Source organism: Dermochelys coriacea, chromosome 4 (genome assembly GCF_009764565.3).
Source record: "Dermochelys coriacea isolate rDerCor1 chromosome 4, rDerCor1.pri.v4, whole genome shotgun sequence".
Classification (NCBI taxonomy): Eukaryota; Metazoa; Chordata; order Testudines; family Dermochelyidae; genus Dermochelys; species Dermochelys coriacea.
The window spans coordinates 110,198,094-110,216,611 of NC_050071.1; the positions used below are offsets into that span (position 1 = coordinate 110,198,094).

At 41.1% G+C, this 18,518-nt stretch overlaps 1 protein-coding gene across 2 annotated transcripts in view; it reads left to right on the forward strand.

The window, feature by feature from the left end:
- The window catches only part of PPARGC1A (PPARG coactivator 1 alpha), a 507,763-nt gene that overhangs the window by 455,979 nt on the left and 33,266 nt on the right, over positions 1 to 18,518 (forward strand). For both annotated transcript variants that reach the window (XM_038401087.2, XM_038401088.2), the window contains exons 3-5: positions 12,499 to 12,693; positions 14,046 to 14,168; positions 15,029 to 15,233. In XM_038401087.2, coding sequence (XP_038257015.1) covers positions 12,499 to 12,693; positions 14,046 to 14,168; positions 15,029 to 15,233 — 523 coding nt within the window. The remainder of the gene's footprint in view (positions 1 to 12,498; positions 12,694 to 14,045; positions 14,169 to 15,028; positions 15,234 to 18,518) is intronic.

Genomic DNA, 18,518 nt, shown 5'->3' on the forward strand with positions numbered 1-18,518 from the left:
GACGTTGGCCTGGGTAACTTAAGATACTCCCCATTAGTATGAACTACCCTTTTACCTCTTGCAGTTTCAGATACTTCTTACGGCCTGGCTATTCTCCCAGTTTCACCTTCATCGGCGTTCCCAAATTCTCTCTCAGCTGTGGTATTCCCTTGCTCAGCTGTCTCCCTCATCAACACCCCATGCTTACCCAGACCCCACTTTCTTCACTCAAGGCTGGCCTTACCATGAGGCGAACTGAGACGTACTCCTCAGGTGCCAGACTGGGGTGTGGGGGGCCCCACAAAGACCCAGAGTGTAGAAAATTGTGTCTGCTGCTGGTGTGTATGTATTCTCTCTGCTCTAGATGCACAGCGATGGTGGAGTGCTATGCTGGAGGAAGGAGGGCACAAGAGACATAATAGGCAGGCAGGAGAAAAAGTGGAGGGAATAACTGAAAGCAGCAGGAGCTGCAGGGAGAGCGGAGGAGGAGCATCTTATGTATCTCTCTAGCACCCCCAGAAGCCTGGACTGATTAACACCAGCTTCTCAGGGAGCTTCCTGTTTCCTGCTGCTTCCCCGAACCCACTTGAGGAGAACAGGCAGTCAACTGAAGCAGCAGGAGCCAGTTAGGCCCTTAAGATGCTGATATCTTTCTTTGCTCAGGCCCTGCTACCAGTCTGCTTATTTGTCCCCTTCAACTGAGTGTTGAGAGCCACTATAGCTGGCACAGAACAGCAGTCATGAGTGAAAGAAGAAAACTCCCCCTGGGGCAGCATTCAGAAAAAGAAAGAAAGCAAAGGAAGCTTTTCTATCTAAGTAGGAAGGTGCTCTCCTGAGATACATAGACACAAATGTTCACGGTGAGCCTTCCGGCCCCAGTGGTTGGTGGTGAGAAGATGCCTGATCTTCCAGTTAGTCAGAGTGCAGGTGACCTGGCAGCTACTGCAGCATCCATATCTCCATCTCAAATGGATGTAACCATGCACATTCCTGAAAAAAAGTGTAGATCAGAGTAGAGTGTTGTACAGGCACAAGAAACAGCTGCTGCTGAGTTTAGGTCCTTAAGTCTAGATGATCCAGGACTGTGGACCCACTTGAGCAGTAGCCTGAGGGATTTTCTTGTACTGCATGGGCCACAGCAAGAGAAAAACTTCATGTTCCCCAAAGACAATGAAAATAGGAGTTTCCATCCAACATATTACTGGTGTGAAATCCTCAATGCTGACAAAATGGAGAGGCCCTGGCTTATGAACTCAAAAACCCAGAATGCTGCATACTGTTTTTGTTGTAAACTCTTCCAGTCTAATGTTCCAGCCACATTGGGTTCTACAGGAACAAAGGACTGGAAAAATCTGGCTAGAAATCTGGCATGCCATGAGAAGGCAGCAAATCTCCAGAGAGCATTCCACAGGTGGAAAGAGCTTGAGATGAGATTAAGGTTAAAGGCCACCATAGATGATCAGCATCAAGAGAAGATTGCATCAGAGTCTCTTTACTGGCAAAATGTTCTGAAAAGGCTCATTGCCATTGTGAGAATGCTTACTACCCAAAACCTAGCACTGTGTGGCACTTCAGATCAGCTGTATGTGCCAAACAAGGGAAACTTCCTTAAAATTGTGGAGCTGATGGCTGAGTTTGATGCTGTACTTGAGGAGCATCTAAGAAGATCCATCCAAGAAATGTGCCCACACCGCTACCTTGGAAAAACAATTCAAAATTAAATCATACAGTTACTGGCAAAAAAAGTCAAACAGAAGATTATGGCAGATCTGAAGTCAGCAAGATATTACTCTGTTGTTCTGAATTGCACACCTGAAATCAGCCATACGGAACAAATGACTTTAATGGTGCATTTTGTAATAACAACAGAACCTAGTGAAAATGTCCCTGCAATGATGACTGTCAGAGAGCATTTTCTAGAATGTATTGACACTGATGATACCACAGGAGCTGGTATGACAAATGTGCTTCTTAAAAAGCTGGAAGATACGGGAATTGCGATAGCTGACATGAGAGGTCAGGGCTACGATAATGGTGCCAACATGAGAGGAAAGAACAGAGGAGTGCAGACATGGATCCGAGAGTTAAACTCATGAGCTTTTCTTGTCCCATGCAGTTCTCATTCATTGAACTTGGTGGTCAGTTATGCAGCATCAGCTTCTAGTGAGGCTGCTGAATTTTTTAATGTAATTCAAAGCATCTATGTATTTTTCTCTGCATCTGCTCATCGATGGCAAATTTTGAAACAACATCTGGGAACATCCTCTCTGACACTGAAACCACTGAGTGCCACACGATGGGAAAGTCGAGTGGAGGCGATAAAGCCTATCAAACACCAATTGGGAAGAAAGATGATGCCACAGTTGCCATTATGGAGGATAATGCTATGACAGGAACTGTTCATGGGATAACAGTGGCAGAGGGAAATGGAATCACCAGAAACATACATAACTTCAAATTTCTGTGTGGCTTAGTGTTGTGGCATGACATACTGTTTGAAATAAATGTTGTAAGCAGGAGACTCCAAGGTGTTGACCTTGATATATCTGGAGCAATGGAACAACTGGACAAAGCAAAGTCTTACCATCTCACCGGTGAGATGAGGGATTTCAAAACATTCTGAAGAGTGCACAGAAGTTGGCAGAGGAACTTCATACTGAAGATGTTTTCCCACCCATTCAAGAATACAAGAGTCACCAAAGAAGAAGACATTTTGATTATGAGGCACAGGATAATCCCATAAGAGACCCCAAACAACAATTCAAAGTTGAATTCTTTAACCAGGTGCTAGATTGTGCAATGCAGTCAGTTGAAGAACGTTTCATGCAGCTCAAGGAACACAGCAGTATATTTGGGATGTTGTATGATATTCCAGAACTCCTCACTACACCTGAAGAAGACCTTCACCAGCAATGCAGGGCACTAGAGACAGTGTTGAGACATGATGACATGTGCAATCCTGATGCGAGTGATTTAGGTGATGAACTGAAAACCCTTTCAAGATACATATCAGCAGGATCAACTCCAAAGGCTGTTCTGGAATATATGTGCACAAATAAGATGATCACCATCTTTCCAAATGCTTTTGTTGCTCTGTGCATATTTCTAACACTTCCTGTAACAGTTGCCAGTGGAGAATGCAGCTTCTCCAAGCTGAAGTTAATAAAAACACCATCTACGCTCCACAATAACACAGGAGAGGATGGTCGGCCTAGTAACCATATCAATAGAACATGAGCTGGCCCAGAATGTGGACCTTCAGGAAGCAGTTCAAATCTTTGCAACCAAGAAGGCATGGAAAGCACCACTTCGATTATTCAAACAGATAAATATGCCAGTGTTTACTATACAGACAAGAAAAGTCTACATTTGCTGTTCAGGCATTTGAAACTTAAGTGTTACTTAAAATTTTTGAACAAGGTATTTTAAGTTGTAAGTTCTCCTTAATTGGGGTAGGTAGCAGAGCAGTACCATGAGAGGAGTAGACTAGGAAGAAGGCAGAATTGAGACCTTTCAAAGTTTTGGCCCAAGCGATGTTGTGGGCTGGCCCTGGCTTCACTCACACATTCACCATGCTGCATGCTACACTCAATCACATTAATACAGGCGGCAGTCCCTCCTCTGAAAAAAGGAAAACTCCCATCCTCTCCCTCTCGCCTTTCCTCTACCACTCCTGATTAGATTTATCTCCCTCCATCAGCCCCTGCCATTGTCCTCCATTCTCTCTCTGCCAAGGAGAGGTGGGCAGAGCCTTGCATTTGAATGTCAGGGCTCTTGTGTGCCACAACAGGAGATGCTGAGAACATTCCTAGTTTCCATTTGTATTGCGGTTCCACATTTCTGGCCGTGGACTTGACAGAGCTTTTGCCATGAGAGGTCATAATGTAGCATGTTGTATTTCTTGTCTCTGCAGAGCAGGAGATAGTTCCACTAGGTGTCTCGGCACTGTAAAAATGCAGTTAATATGTTAATGATAAGATATCTGGTAATGCTTTTATAGTGTCAAGTTCTTTACAAGTTTAAACATCCCTCTGGTGAGCCCAGACCGGTACAAAACATACGTAATGCATTTATTTAGTAATCAGCAAATTACCTTATGTAGTCAGTAAATGTTGAAGCCTGAACTGCTGCTAAGATCATTTGCTTTCAGGTGTTTTCTCAATATTGTGCTGAGCATCGAGTATAAATTGAATAGAGTGACCTTTTTTATAGTGAGTCAAATTGACTGCATTTCCAAAGATTCTGTGGTTTCAATTACCATAAATTTTTGATATTGGGTCCACAGCCACTGCATTGGCTCCTGCATAACAATATCTTATCATTGGTCCTCTTAACACAGTCAGCAGAATTATAGTTTGTTCTCTGTGTTTTTGTTGAAGGTTTGTTGTGTCTTCTGTTTTGTTGGTTTTTTTGTTGCTCAGAATCGAAGCTTACTGTCAAGGAGAGGAAAGATATTCAGGTTATACAAATGAAATCTAATTATTAAGTGGCTTCCAAAATGTGAATGATTTTTGGTCAAAAGATGTAAAATGTGTCACAGGGTGCTAGCTGGGATCCTGAATTTGTGATATGGATAAGTCAATTAGTAGCTCCTCAGTTTGTTAGGAACTTAATTGTCAGTCTGTAATGGAAACTTCTGAACTGCAACAACTCATTAGAAGCAATAAAATGTGTCTTTTTGTAGAAGAATATTTAGAGGACTTGTTTAAAATGCCTTATTTGTGTATAGTATAGAAGCTAAACTTTATACCTGGAAAGAAGTTTCATATTAAGGGGAAGTGAGGAAAGATCCTATCTGAATATGGGCTGTACCTGTGGTTTTCAGCTGACATCTTTTGCCTATATAGGAGAGATTTGGTAATGCTTTTACAAAGTCAGGTTCATTACAAGTTAAAGCATTTCTCTGGTGAACTCCAGCCAGTACGGAATGAATATATGTATGTACAGCTAATACTTGACTACGTGATTGGCGTGTGCACAAATCACAGGTTTTTTGCATACAACTTTGCTCTGAAAAATTACAGGCACAATTTAAGAGCCTGAGTGAAGATCCGTTTGAAAATATGTCACTTTCTCTTCAATTGTGCATAGTGCATTACTATTTCTTATGGCCAGCAGTAAATATAATGTAAATAAATAGTAAATAAAATTAATATAATGTAATAAATATAATGTAAATAAAAAAGTAAATAAAATTATAATGCTATAATGCCCTATAATGCACTATATCTTCCTATCAGAAAGAAGATAGGTTGGGAGAAGATACTAAAAATGGATGCAGGGATTATTTGGGAAGTTGCAGATGACATGCTGGCTGTATGAATATTTATTTATTTATTTTATTACTATTACTGTTGATTTTCTAAGTACTGCCACTCTGTTCGGCGCTATTAGAGAAGAAATGAAAATGGCCCTTGTCCTGAGGAGTATACAATTTAAAAGACAAATGTGGACAACAGGATGCACTGAATAGCTGACTTACTCACTTTTTGTTGGCAAAGCAGAAGTAACCTAAATGGGTACTAGATACCCCTTACATGGCTCTGAGCAGAGTCGATGCGTGGAGAAGGCGTGCAGGGTCACGTGTATCCCCGCCCCAGATTTGCTGTTTGGCTTGTACTGAGCATACTCACACAGACTAAGCATGCTCACTAACATTGCTGAAGCTGGGTGCCCTAACTCTGCTCTCCCACTGTTGGCAGGCATGGGTCGTCCTGGCTCTGAGCTAGACTGGAACAAAGGGACTGCTTTCTCCATTCATCCCCAGGGATGGAGTGCAATCCACCACAGAGAGGTGGGGAGAAAGCAGAGCTATGCCTTCATCCCCACTGAACAGCAACGTTTAGAGCTTGCTCGTTGCACTGGGGAAACCAGGCTGCTCACTGCTAATGAGGAACTGCAGCTACATGGCACAATCTGGTCCTTTGTGTTTAAAATAACTATACTGACACTAAGGTCTTGGGTTTAGGTGCCTAATTGCCCCTTTGTCAAAATGTAGTTCCTCTAAACTCCTGTTGAGCTGCTGCTTAAATCCTGCAGGTGTCTGAATTTCCTAGGCTCCTAAATTTCTGTTGATGGGCATGTACCCCACCCCCTAAATCCTGACACTGCCAAGCAGCTTGGCACCTAAGGCCTGGCAGGATCTTCAAGCTAGGCATTCCCCCATCTATCTCACCTGTGGAGCCCCATCTGGCATGCTCAGAAGCCACCTCTCAGCCTTGCACAAAACAAAGCCCTTTTATACTCTATGGTCCAGTGGTTAGAGCACTCACCTCGGGGGTGAGAGACGTGAGTTCAAATCCTCACTTTGCCTGATTTAGAGCAAGGACTTGAACCCAGCTCTTTCATCTCCCCAGTGAGTGCCCTAACTACCAGGCTATAAGGTATCCTGGGGTGCATTTCTCTCAATCTCTCTCCTGTTAAAGCCATCCTACTTTGTGTGACATACGTCAATCTTTATTGGACCAGAGAGCGTGAGAGTGATTTTACTAGCTGGTGATTCAGGTGCTCAGCTGAGAGATGGGAGATCTGAGTTCAGGTTACTGCTCTTCTCAGGAGGATTGGGGATTTGAACCCCGATCTCCTGCATCTTGGGTGAGCACATCACCACCTTCCCTTGGTGTGTATTTGTTGCAAGGAAGTGCTGACCTGGCTTAGGTGACAAACATCAGGAGATGAGTGACAGCTGTGAATCCTAAGTAAGGGAGGTGCCTCCCTCCAGTTAGGCACCTGACACCCTTGGAATGGGCAGCATAGGCCACACCCTATGGCTATTTGAGGCAGCTCCCTGAGCCCCTCTCAATTTGCTGGCTTTGGGGAATCCAACCCTTAGGTGCCTAACTCTTCTCATGTGTTGGATGAAGAGCTTGGTTGCCTAGCTGAGAGCTGTGATTCCTCCTAGGTGGTAGGGCACCTAAGTGTTAGGCGCTGTAATGCTAAGTGTAACTACCCTTTGTGGCCCTTGGTGGTATATGAGAAAGCTCCAAAGGCATCTTACTACAGGCAGGCCCAATGCCTCTAGAAAGCTAGTGGGAGTAAGGCTGTTGAACGAGTACTAGAATAGGTGTGGCAGATACTTCTCATCCTGTATATAAGAGAGGCTATGTGGGCTGTTTCAGGCTGCCTGACCAGGAAGTGTCTAGTGCCACTGTCAGCACTAGTTTCAGACAGTATTTTTTCTTCGGTGAATGCAAGGAGTTGGATTGTGCCTGTCTTCTTCATAAAGAGGGGAAGGCCTCTTGCTTCCCTGCCATACGAAAGCACACCTGCACAAGGACAAGGATAATTAAGCCCTAAATTTCTTCTACATACAAAGGAACCTGAAATCTTCTCCTAGTGGGACTCCATTTTGTTTTTAAAGATAATTGATAGCTCTGAACTTATGCATTTCAATTATAGGGAATGTCTTTTGGGGACTAGAGTAACAGACGCGTTGGAAACTTGCTAATGCTAGGGCATCATGTGGATTTTTTTACTGTAAATCACTGAAAAAAGTTTATGGATTCATAAAATAAAACAATCCAAATGTAATATAAAAATAAACCATTTTTCTGAACAGATGCTATCAGGGATTGATAAATGAAGACAGTGTCGTTTACCTCTAGTTACTGATTCTATTCTGGCCTAGGGTATAAGGATTCTTGGGGATGAGAAATCTGGGTTCTGCTCCATCCCTTTCAATTGACTCCTGTGGTGTCCAGAGACAAATCGGAAAACCTCTTTGGGCCTCAGTTTTCCTATATCCAAGTGAGGGCAGTAATACCCTCCTCACAAGGCAGTTGTGAAGATTAAGGGTACATTTTTCAAAAACGCCTCTTAGGTGCCTAAATCCCATTGAAAGTCATTAGTGTGTGTTTTGGAAAATTTTGCCCTCATACCTTAATATGTGTAGAGCACTATGAGATTCTCAGCGGGCAGGTGCTATAGAAAAAAACATTATATAATTATTTAGTAATTGTGCTACTGGACTCCTAATCTCTCAGGCCACTAAACAACTGTAAGAAATGAGTTGATGTGTTGAAATGACCGATCCCAGCAGCTCTAGGTTTGCTGCTACCTGATGCAAACTATTCTTACCAGCCTCCTTTACCCACACAAATAGTTATCTTACATTTCCCTGCCCCTAGTTTCCCCCTACTTTATTCTGCCTGGCTGGTGGAGCTGGCTCTCCTAGTGATTAGGAGTTTATTCTATGACACATTTGTTACTTGTTGGCAGTCTCATTATACAGGCCACAGACTCAGTGAGACAGGAATCTGAGCTCCCCTTTTATTCCTGGAGATGGCTCCTCCAGGAGAGATACATAGGTGGTGTGGTGCGGTTGCACTTTCTTCTTCCTGAAAAGAGGATCCCAGTCTCCATGGATGTCATCAGCAGTGATATCATCAGACTCCATTTAAAAACGGCTGCCATCCCTACCAACCCCACATCACAAGTCCCTAAACATATAGGGGGCCAGAATCCCAGCTAGTGTAAATCGGTATCACTCTATTGTAGTTGGTAACACTATGCAGATTTACACAACATGAGGATCTAGCCCATTATTTTAAAGAAATTTTTTCCGGTGCTAGTAGTAACTCCACCACATTGTCATTTGGTTCTTTTTCTATCATGGTATGTGAAGCTTGATCTTACTGTAGTCAATAATAATCATACCTACCTCTTCCATAGCACTTCTCATTCATACGCATCAAAGTGCTCTCACCTCAGATACTAAAATCAGCTAATGAATGATTACGGTGCCCCAAAGTTTTCTTCAGACTGATCATTTAGATGATGAGAAGGGGCTTGTTTTTTGCCTACCTAGAGTCATATTGAAAGATTACGGGCTTAATTGCAACATTAATCCACAGCCATGAGTTGGGAGCAGTGGGGAGTTGCTGTGCCCCAGCAGACAGTCCCGGAGTCAACTGGTGTAAATTGTTGTAATGTAGCTATTGGGTGCAGCATTCACATATCTTTGTGGCTAAAAACCTCTGCTCCCAAGGTGCCTCTTTCCATTGGAAGCATTAACCAAGGACAGTCCTTAACCTCAGAGGTGTTCAAGGACTGCTGCTGTCTGTGGCTGTTACACAGGCGGTGTAAGGTGGAGAAGACTCCATGCTTCTTGGCTCCCGCATCGTGTTGCACACCTGTAGGAGCCAGACATGTTCTGGTCCTAATCTATTTTTAGCAAATGATCTTTTGGCAAAACATCAAGCATGTGTGACAAAGTGGGAAAGCAGCACATAACTGTCCTGGTAGTAAATGCGTTTAAAAAGTCACAGTAATCAGCAGGATCTAGTCATTGCAATGTGTTTTCACAAAGTCCCTATTTACATATATTTGTAATCACATACAAGGTATCCTCCCACTCCATCTTCCATACAGACGTCCATTCAGGTAATTCTTGGCAGTTATTAGCTTCTTATTTAGGTGAAAGCCAGTACAAATTTAGTGTCACTGTGTTTGGAATTTATGGGCTCAATTCACTGAGCTGCTGAGTGCCTCCTGTGACATGCTGAAAATCCTCAGTTCCCACTGACCTCAGTGGGAGTTAGGGGTGCTCAGTGCCTTGCAGACGGTACTCAGCAACTCACAGGTTCAGGCTCTGTGAGATTAGAAGGCTGGATGCCATTACAGAAAATTACTCTCAGAGGTAGGAAGGCTAAAATGGTAGAATTTTTTGCATTTAGCTGTTGCATAGCTTCTCCCTAGTGCTGTCAACACTAAGACTCAGACTGTGATAGTGAACCAGAGTTGCCACTTTAGTGATTATTACTCAGACGTTCATCTGCTATACCATCTTACTCTCCCCAAGCCCCCCCCAGCACAGTTCCTGCTGTATCTAATAAATATATTTCTATATAAACAGTAATTTAGGACTATTAGGAACAATAGCATAGTTAAAGCTTTTAAAGGTTATCTTGCAATGTCATTTTACTGACTAATGTGTTCCTGCTGCCATGTCGTTTGTGAACAGACATGTGTTAGCCAGCTAGTGTGCTTCATCTGTGGTGACTTTGATTTATTTGCTCTGTAAATTGGGACTGAAGCAATAATGGAAAGTGACATTAATTGTTTAACAGAGTCCTCTTTGTCACATCCTTTGCTTTCTCTAGGGTGTTTGATTGTTGAAACTTGTACAAAACTAATTGAAATTGCTATGATGAGGAGCAGTGTCCACTCAACTTTCTGTTCTTGAATGTCAGTGCACTTGAATGTCTGTTTAAAGCACAAAGGCAAAGCAGCTAACAGCAAATATCAGGGTTTCTCCTAGCATTATATTATTGAAGGAGGCATTCCAGGTCAGAAATAGTAACACTTAGGGCTCTGCTGTGGGTTGGTAGGCTGTTGTGCACAGAGAGGAGGTGGGTAGTGGGTGGAGGTGCACCATACCAGCAAAATTTCCAGAGGCATTCTCCTTGCAGAGCTAGTGGTCAACTGGGTAGAATGCCTCTGGGGTCACTTGGGGCAATGTGCTTAGGAGTGGCTTTCACACCTCCTTTTTGGACTTTAAACGTGTAGTCTGTCTCCTACAGAATGTAATATATGTCTGCTATAAATTTCTATTGGTAGATTTAAATATTCAATGAAAAGGATATTATTCATTAGGTTTCATAGAGTTGTGATGGAAAAAGGCTGCCTTATATACCAGAATTTGGACTTAGATTTTGCTTGTTTATATCAACAATGCAACTAAGACAACCCAAGTTAGAGCAAGATTCTCTTTAAAAAATTGGCTTCCATCTCTTCTCCCCACCCCCTTCACCTCAAAACACAACTGTGATAAACTGGTGAATTATGCCTATAGTTCTTCCCATGATTCTGCTGTTTTGCTTAAAATGTGGTCATTTATGTTGTTATGCTGGGAATCATTAGATGGCACTGTTAAACACAGATTTGCAAGTTTTTTTTGTCAGAGTGGGAACATTGTTCAGTCTTTGAATAAACACTTGTCTTGTTAGTTTTGTGATATTGTTTCTTTCTGAGGAGCAGCTGCAAGCAATAAGAGTTTTCTCACTGCCTTAATCTTTCTAACTAGAGTAGAGTCTTAGGTCAGATCTGCTCTCTCAAAACTAGATATTGGTATTTTGGCTGAACTTCCTGAAAGAGGGAATTGCCTCAGTGCTGTTTGACCGCCTCTGTTCAAGGACTGGTGCATTTAGTGTGAATAAAAAAGTTACAGTAAAAGAATACCCAAACTCCACATCACTGATTTCTCCTCCAACACTTAACTGGCAAGACTCCAGTGTTTGCTAGTAGTTGGCTGAGGGATGACAGTATTTTGTTGTTAGATTATTCAATTTACACTCTGTATAGAGAAACTTATTTTTAAGGTCTCATTGGTATTTGATCTTGCAATCTTTGTCCATTCCTTGATCTTCTAAACTGTGAGAACTTTAAAAAATGTTTAGTCAAATTTCTCTGACAAGGTGTATGTTGGGGGCCAGCCCAACTTCCATTAATGTCAATGGATAGACTACCAATGACTTTAATGAGATTTGGATCAGGCCCCTGAAGTCAATGGGAGTCTTTTCATTGACTTTAATGGGAGAGAGATCAGAGACCAAATAATAAATGATTGATATGAAAAATCTCCCTAAAATTAATATATAAAGTTTTTATTTGCTGGGAAACCTTGTTTTCCAAATATACTATTCGACAGATAGATAGATAGATAATTGAGAATGTATTGCATTAAAATATAAGGAATTTAAATGTATTTGATTTGACACAAACAAGTCTTATTACTGAAATAAGATATCTAATATAAATTCACATTACCACCACATCTGATGAGGAATTAATCTACTTTTTATAATTGCAGACTGAATTAGATAAACGTATACAATAGTCTCATTGAGCACTCAAACTACATAACTGGGAAGGACAACTTCAAAGGCAACCAGCATAATACAGTTATTTTAAAAGGACCCAAAGAATCTATCAATAATGTGAGCGCTGATTGAGAACAGAAACTTGTGTATTTGTTTTTGGACCAAGAATTTTTAGGAGGTGAGGGGTGATACAAGATTGCATACATGATCAAGACTTGCCTAATTTCTCAACTAATACATTTTGGTCTTTTGATTAACTGTCTTATTCTGTGATTCTTGTAATTTTGTCAGGTCAATTAACTGGAGTTCAGTGCTAGAGAGAGAGAAAGAAAGAGACAGCCTGGGCAGTGCTAGCTTCATTAGATGTCAGTTGCTTAGGTGCATTCTGTAATACAATCTGTGCATGATAATTTAACCATAGTTGTTAACACTGGATTAAAAAAAAATCTAAGGAAGAAAGTAAATTGGAACAATACACTGCAATTGCAAACAAATTTCTCTCGCCAAATGCGGAAATGGATAATTTATTGCTAAAAATTATATTTTGTGAGAGTTAATTGCAGGTTGCTATTGCAAAGACAAAGTTCTAGACAAAATTTTTACTTTTCATGTAGCGATTCACCATTTTATTTCTCCCAACTGTCTTACATCTCTCTCTCTCTCTCTCTCTCTCTCTCTCTCTTTTTTTTTTGTCATATAGAAGATAGATGAAGAGAATGAAGCAAACTTGCTAGCAGTTCTCACTGAGACACTGGACAGTATCCCTGTGGATGAGGATGGATTGCCTTCATTTGATGCACTGACAGATGGAGATGTGACGAACGAAAATGATGCTAGCCCTTCACCAATGCCAGACGGCACCCCTCCGACTCAGGAGGCAGAAGAGCCGTCTCTAGTAAGAACCCTTCCTACTGTTTAACAGGAATTGGATGTGCCTCTGGCTACCCGCTGCATGGGTATGATGTAGTCACAGTAAGGTTTGGACTTTTCATTTAGACTGAAACCAAAGGAAAATCAAGTCAAATACTAAAACTTGCCTAGAGGAGAGGGGGGCAAACCCCAGAATAAATATTAAGAACGTCTATTGAAAAAATGTGTTGAAGAGAGAAGTTTTAATTTGAGATTCTTGTTCTAGAGACTGACACTTTTGGTTATCATTGCATTCACATCAGTAACAGTAATGTTTTTAATTCACATTTCCTTTCTTGGGGCTCTGTTTGTATGTATAGACTTCACTTCTGATCATGTGTAAAGAGATCCCCGTTAATGCTGGCTGGATTTGACACTAGCTGACATGCCTTTAACAATGACTTGACCAGTAAGCACTAGCATAGTGCTAATAGGGGTGGGGTGTCAAAGGCAGATTCTCTGCCTTTAGCTTTCTTCCCTTCTGCAAACAGTAGCATCACACCCGCTTCTTATGCATCCTGCTGTTGTGCAAGTTGCGTAACCTCACGGCTACTCAATTTTTAATATATCTCACTTAGCTAGCACGGCTAATAATAGCAGTGAAGTTGCATCAGCTTGGGCTCCAATGTGAGCATGCAATGCAAGTATGTTTCTAGGACCCACCCCCCCAGTGCCCTTGTACAGCCTGAGATGAAGCCCCTGCTGCCATGACTTCATTGCTATTTTTAGCCAGACTAACTAGATTATAGCAATCGTGGGTATGCAGCCCAGGCTGCAGTCACACCTTCAGTTCAGTGTGGACATATCCTTATGAACCCAAAGTCAATGGACTTGTAGTGCAAACCCATTACTTTTGCTTTACAAAAGCAGTTTGGGTCCTGATTCCTGATCTGGCTTTTGTTGATGTCATTTTATTATTGACCTCTATAGGAGCAGGATTGGGACCTTAATTTTAATAATTCACATGTCTGTTAAGGTGACTCTTCTTCTGGATAGAACAGAAATGTTCTACTGTTGGCACTGATCACTGAGGAGATTCTCTTTTGCCTGGCTTTGCAGAAAACCAAGGCAGTCATAATTTCTTCCTGCACTGCAGTATACTGTAGTACAGGAAAAGGAAATACGCCAGCAAGCATCAGAGAAAAATCAACCCTTTTTTGCCCTGGGGATTACAGAGGACTTTGTTCTATGTTAGTATACTCTACTTGAAGATATTGATGTAACTAATTTTAAGTAACTGTGCAAAATAAGATAAGTTATTTTAATCCTTAGAGATGCATAACTTTTCTCTCCCCAACCCACCCTCCTTTTTCTTCTTCTTCCCTGATGTGTTTGTAGCTTAAGAAGCTCTTGCTGGCTCCAGCCAACATTCAGCTAAATTACAGTGAATGCAGTGGTCTCAGCACACAAAACCATGCAAACACTAATCACAGGATCAGAACAAGCCCTGTGGTTGTTAAGGTACAAACTTAATCTTTGTAATAAGGCAAAAAAAGTAACAAAGACTTTTATGCTTTCAGCAATTGAGTAAGCAGTAGATCTATATGTACGGTATTAATCTGCCCAGAATCCTGCAACTGCTTCAGAAAATGTGAACAGATTATAAATTGGGTTCCAAAAAATCACCTGAGCTCTTTTATGCTGTGAATAGTTTATTTATGTCTTCTCTCTTGGCATTAAGAGGTAGTCCCACCGTCTGTCACTCTTTGCCCACTTTATTAATATACAGAATAGTAGGGGGTGCAATAAAATTGGCTGATGATGTTTATGAATGACTCCAAGATACAGTACTGCCATTTTACCAGCTGTCTAACCTAAGAAAGATTGCACTGGAATCTCGACAAAAGGTCTGTCTCGGCCATTAATTGGATAGAATGCTGGCAATGACATAATTCTGTTAGCAGGCTGTATTAAACAATGTTTGTCTTGCCATTCATTGTAACTGAAAACAGAGCATTTAGGGGTACTTAAGAGAGTTGTGAATACTGGGCTCAAGTAAATCAGGAGCAAATTAAGGTTTAAACCAGTTTATTTTTTTGTTCACAGTAAAGGTGCTGTTGGGTCTTGTTAGTTACATGTTGCTGAGTAGGAACATTGAAATGTAGGAGAAATGAAATAAAAGGCAGCATAAATGTCATTTAGGAATTTTAAATGTAATTTTCTTTCCTTGTTCTGCAAACAATTATTCACAGCTCATAGATCTAGTACACTTAGACTGAACACTTCATTGAAAATCTCATCTCTTCAGAAAACCTATATCCATTCTGATAAGGTTCAGTTCACTAATTTTAGCTTTTTTTTTATTATGCCTTGTTTTTAAGACCGAGAATTCATGGAGCAATAAACCGAAGAGCATTTGTCAACAGCAAAAGCCACAAAGACGTCCCTGCTCTGAGCTTCTCAAGTATCTGACTACAAATGATGACCCTCCTCAGACCAAACCAACAGAGAACAGAAACAGCAGCAAAGACAAATGCATCTCCAAAAAGAAGCCCCATCTTCAATCTCAGGCACATCATTTGCAAGGTAGGCTTGGGACCCAAGAACGCAATTTTGGCAACTGTGTTAATTGCAGGAAGCTGAAATGCAACGACAGCGAAAACACTAACACTCAGTACTTCCTCTATTCTTGGTATTGGTATCTGTGTGCTGTAAATTCAGAAGCTGCTCAGCATAGAGGGAATTAACAGTCAGTACAATGAAGTTAGTTAAATGTAGCCTTTTTAATATAGACAATTTAAATCACAATCCCCTTAGAAAAGGAACCTGAAAAGTTTAACCAATTTACAAACAATTAACAGACACTGAACTGTCCGCAGAGGTTTAACCATACAGTTCTATATCACTAAGAAGTACTTATACATCTGAAGAAGCTGGGCAAGCCAGTTCATTAATGTGCTTCTTTCTTTTTGCCAGTGTAAAAATGAAGGCATTGTTAACTTGCCACATGTGCCTTAAGAGACAATAAATAGTGCTCTTGCAGCTACTGAATAAGCAGTAAATGTGTCATTCCTATTACAGTGAGAATGCCAGTTTGTATTTTTATTTTGTAAATAGTTGAAGGTTTAGAAACCAGCCTGACCCTTCTCTCTCTCTTTTTTTTTCTTAAATTTGTTTATGGCCAAAACCAAATATCTGTGTTGACTTTTAGCATCCTCCCATGTACAAAGAGCTTGGCTGCTGTTGTAAGTAGCTTCTGTGGCAGAGATGCAAGAACTTAAAGAAGCTCCCCTGGCAGACATTTTCTACTCTTTTCTTTCTCCTCCCCTCAGCTAGGATAAAGAAAAACTCTATAAGCTTATGCGCCCAAAGGGAGCTTATTTAAAGTTACTGTTATTTTAAAATACACATACTTATGTACTGGCAGTGGTTCCAAGAGAGCAAGGTTCTGATCTCAGTTACATCTGTGCAAATCCAGAATAACTTCATTGAAGTGAGTGGCATTTACCCTGGTGTATCTGAGATCGGAATTTGACCCGAAGGTTGCTACTCTGATTTGTTAGAGCAGGAATAGAAACATTTTAAAGCTTCAGTTCTAAACATATGCATCTTATTTTTGTTTTGTTTGCCCCCATTTCCCTGCCTGTTACCCCATCCCTCCTTTCAAACTGCATTTTGACCCCTGATTAATACAGTTAGGTTTAAATCTTCTCTCCCCCATCCATTTTAATCTTCTCCTAGCTGTAGATTCTGACCTTCGTAGTGATCCATTTTGGATCAAATTCATGTAAACAAGAGGCTGCTTAATGCCAAGTGACACTCCTTTCTGCTGGTTTTAGCAGACTGCTTCAGAGCAAAACCAGACTGGATTGTTCAGGGATGATATGGGTCTCTCTGCTGAAATTGTGCTGAAACAACTTGATAAATTCAGTGTAAAGATGCAAGACAAATTGGGTTTGGGCTAAAGGTGAACAGGAGGATTAATATGCCCCAGTATGTCTGTATCTGTCTCTTGTCTTTTACTTACATTGCAAGCTCTTTGGAGCAGGGACTGCATTTGTACAGCACCTAACACAGTGGGGTCCTGGTCCATGTGTGGGGCTCCTAGGCACTACAGTAATACAAATAATACATAAATAATAGAAAAGTCCCCACAAAGAACTGTACTTGTGAGAGTTTGATTGTTGGCTGTGGCTTTAGTAATATTACAATATTGTCAATAGTATTTTCTTGAGTTCCTGCCGTTCAGTCTCCAGCCCCCCCAAAAATGTATTTTTTCATCAAATACTGCTCTAGCACACCGAAGCATCACAATTGATATCAGTGCATAAGTGCAGCTGAGAGCAAAATTAGGCCCTTAAACAAAAATGGTCAAAACTGGGCAAAGATACGCTCCTAAATCTTTATTCACGTGCCTAAATGTGAACTTGGAAATGTAATTTTAGGCACTTGTTTTTGGAAGTCGCATCCCTTATCTTTCAAAACCAAGAACTTATATATTATAAATACAAGAGATGTGTGAAACTTTCAATTTGAACAACAAATGCATTTGAAATCAGCCTTCCAAATTCAACCCACATTCCCAATCAGCAATAAGAAAAGGAGTACTTGTGGCACCTTAGAGACTAACAAATTTATTAGAGTTTTTTTTCCACCAAATGCATCCGATGAAGTGAGCTGTAGCTAACGAAAGCTTATGCTCTAATAAATTTGTTAGTCTCTAAGGTGCCACAAGTACTCCTTTTCTTTTTGCGAATACAGACTAACACGGCTGCTACTCTGAAACCAATCAGCAATAGTTTGCTTAAACATTTAATCAAAGCTGGATAATGCCTTTTTTGCTCCTTCCGTAAATATGAGCTTGCTATTTTATTTCAAGTTCCATGTATGTTGACTGGGAAATCTCACTAAGGGTGAGTCAAATGACATTTTCCTTTAGGGGTCACTATCCCAAATTCACATGAATGTCCACAAATTCACTAAAAGAAAAGGAGTACTTGTGGCACCCTAGAGACTAACAAATTTATTAGAGCATAAGCTTTTGTGAGCTACAGCTCACTTCATCGGATGCATTTGGTGGAAAAAACAGAGGGGAGATTGATATACACACACACAGAGAACATGAAACAATGGGTTTATCATACACACTGTAAGGAGAGTGATCACTTAAGATAAGCCATCCAGCAGCGGGGGGGGGGAAAGGAGGGAAAACCTTTCATGGTGACAAGCAAGGTAGGCTATTTCCAGCAGTTAACAAGAATATCTGAGGAACAGTGGGGGATGGGGTGGGGTGGGGGGGGAGAAATAACATGGGGAAATGGTTTTACTTTGTGTAATGACTCATCCATTCCCAGTCTCTATTCAAGCCTAAGTTAATTGTATCCAGTTTGCAAATTAATTCCAATTCAGCAGTCTCTCATTGAAGTCTGTTTTTGAAGCTTTTTTGTTGAAGGATAGCCACTCTTAGGTCTGTAATCGAGTGACCAGAGAGATTGAAGTGTTCTCCAACTGGTTTTTGAATGTTATAATTCTTGACGTCTGATTTGTGTCCATTTATTCTTTTACGTAGAGACTGTCCAGTTTGACCAATGTACATGGCAGAGGGGCATTGCTGGCACATGATGGCATATATCACATTGGTAGATGCGCAGGTGAACGAGCCTCTGATAGTGTGGCTGATGTGATTAGGCCCTATGATGGTGTCCCCTGAATAGATATGTGGACAGAGTTGGCAACTGGCTTTGTTGCAAGGATAGGTTCCTGGGTTAGTGGTTCTGTTGTGTGGTGTGTGGTTGCTGGTGAGTATTTGCTTCAGATTGGGGGGCTGTCTGTAAGCAAGGACTGGCCTGTCTCCCAACGTCTGTGAGAGTG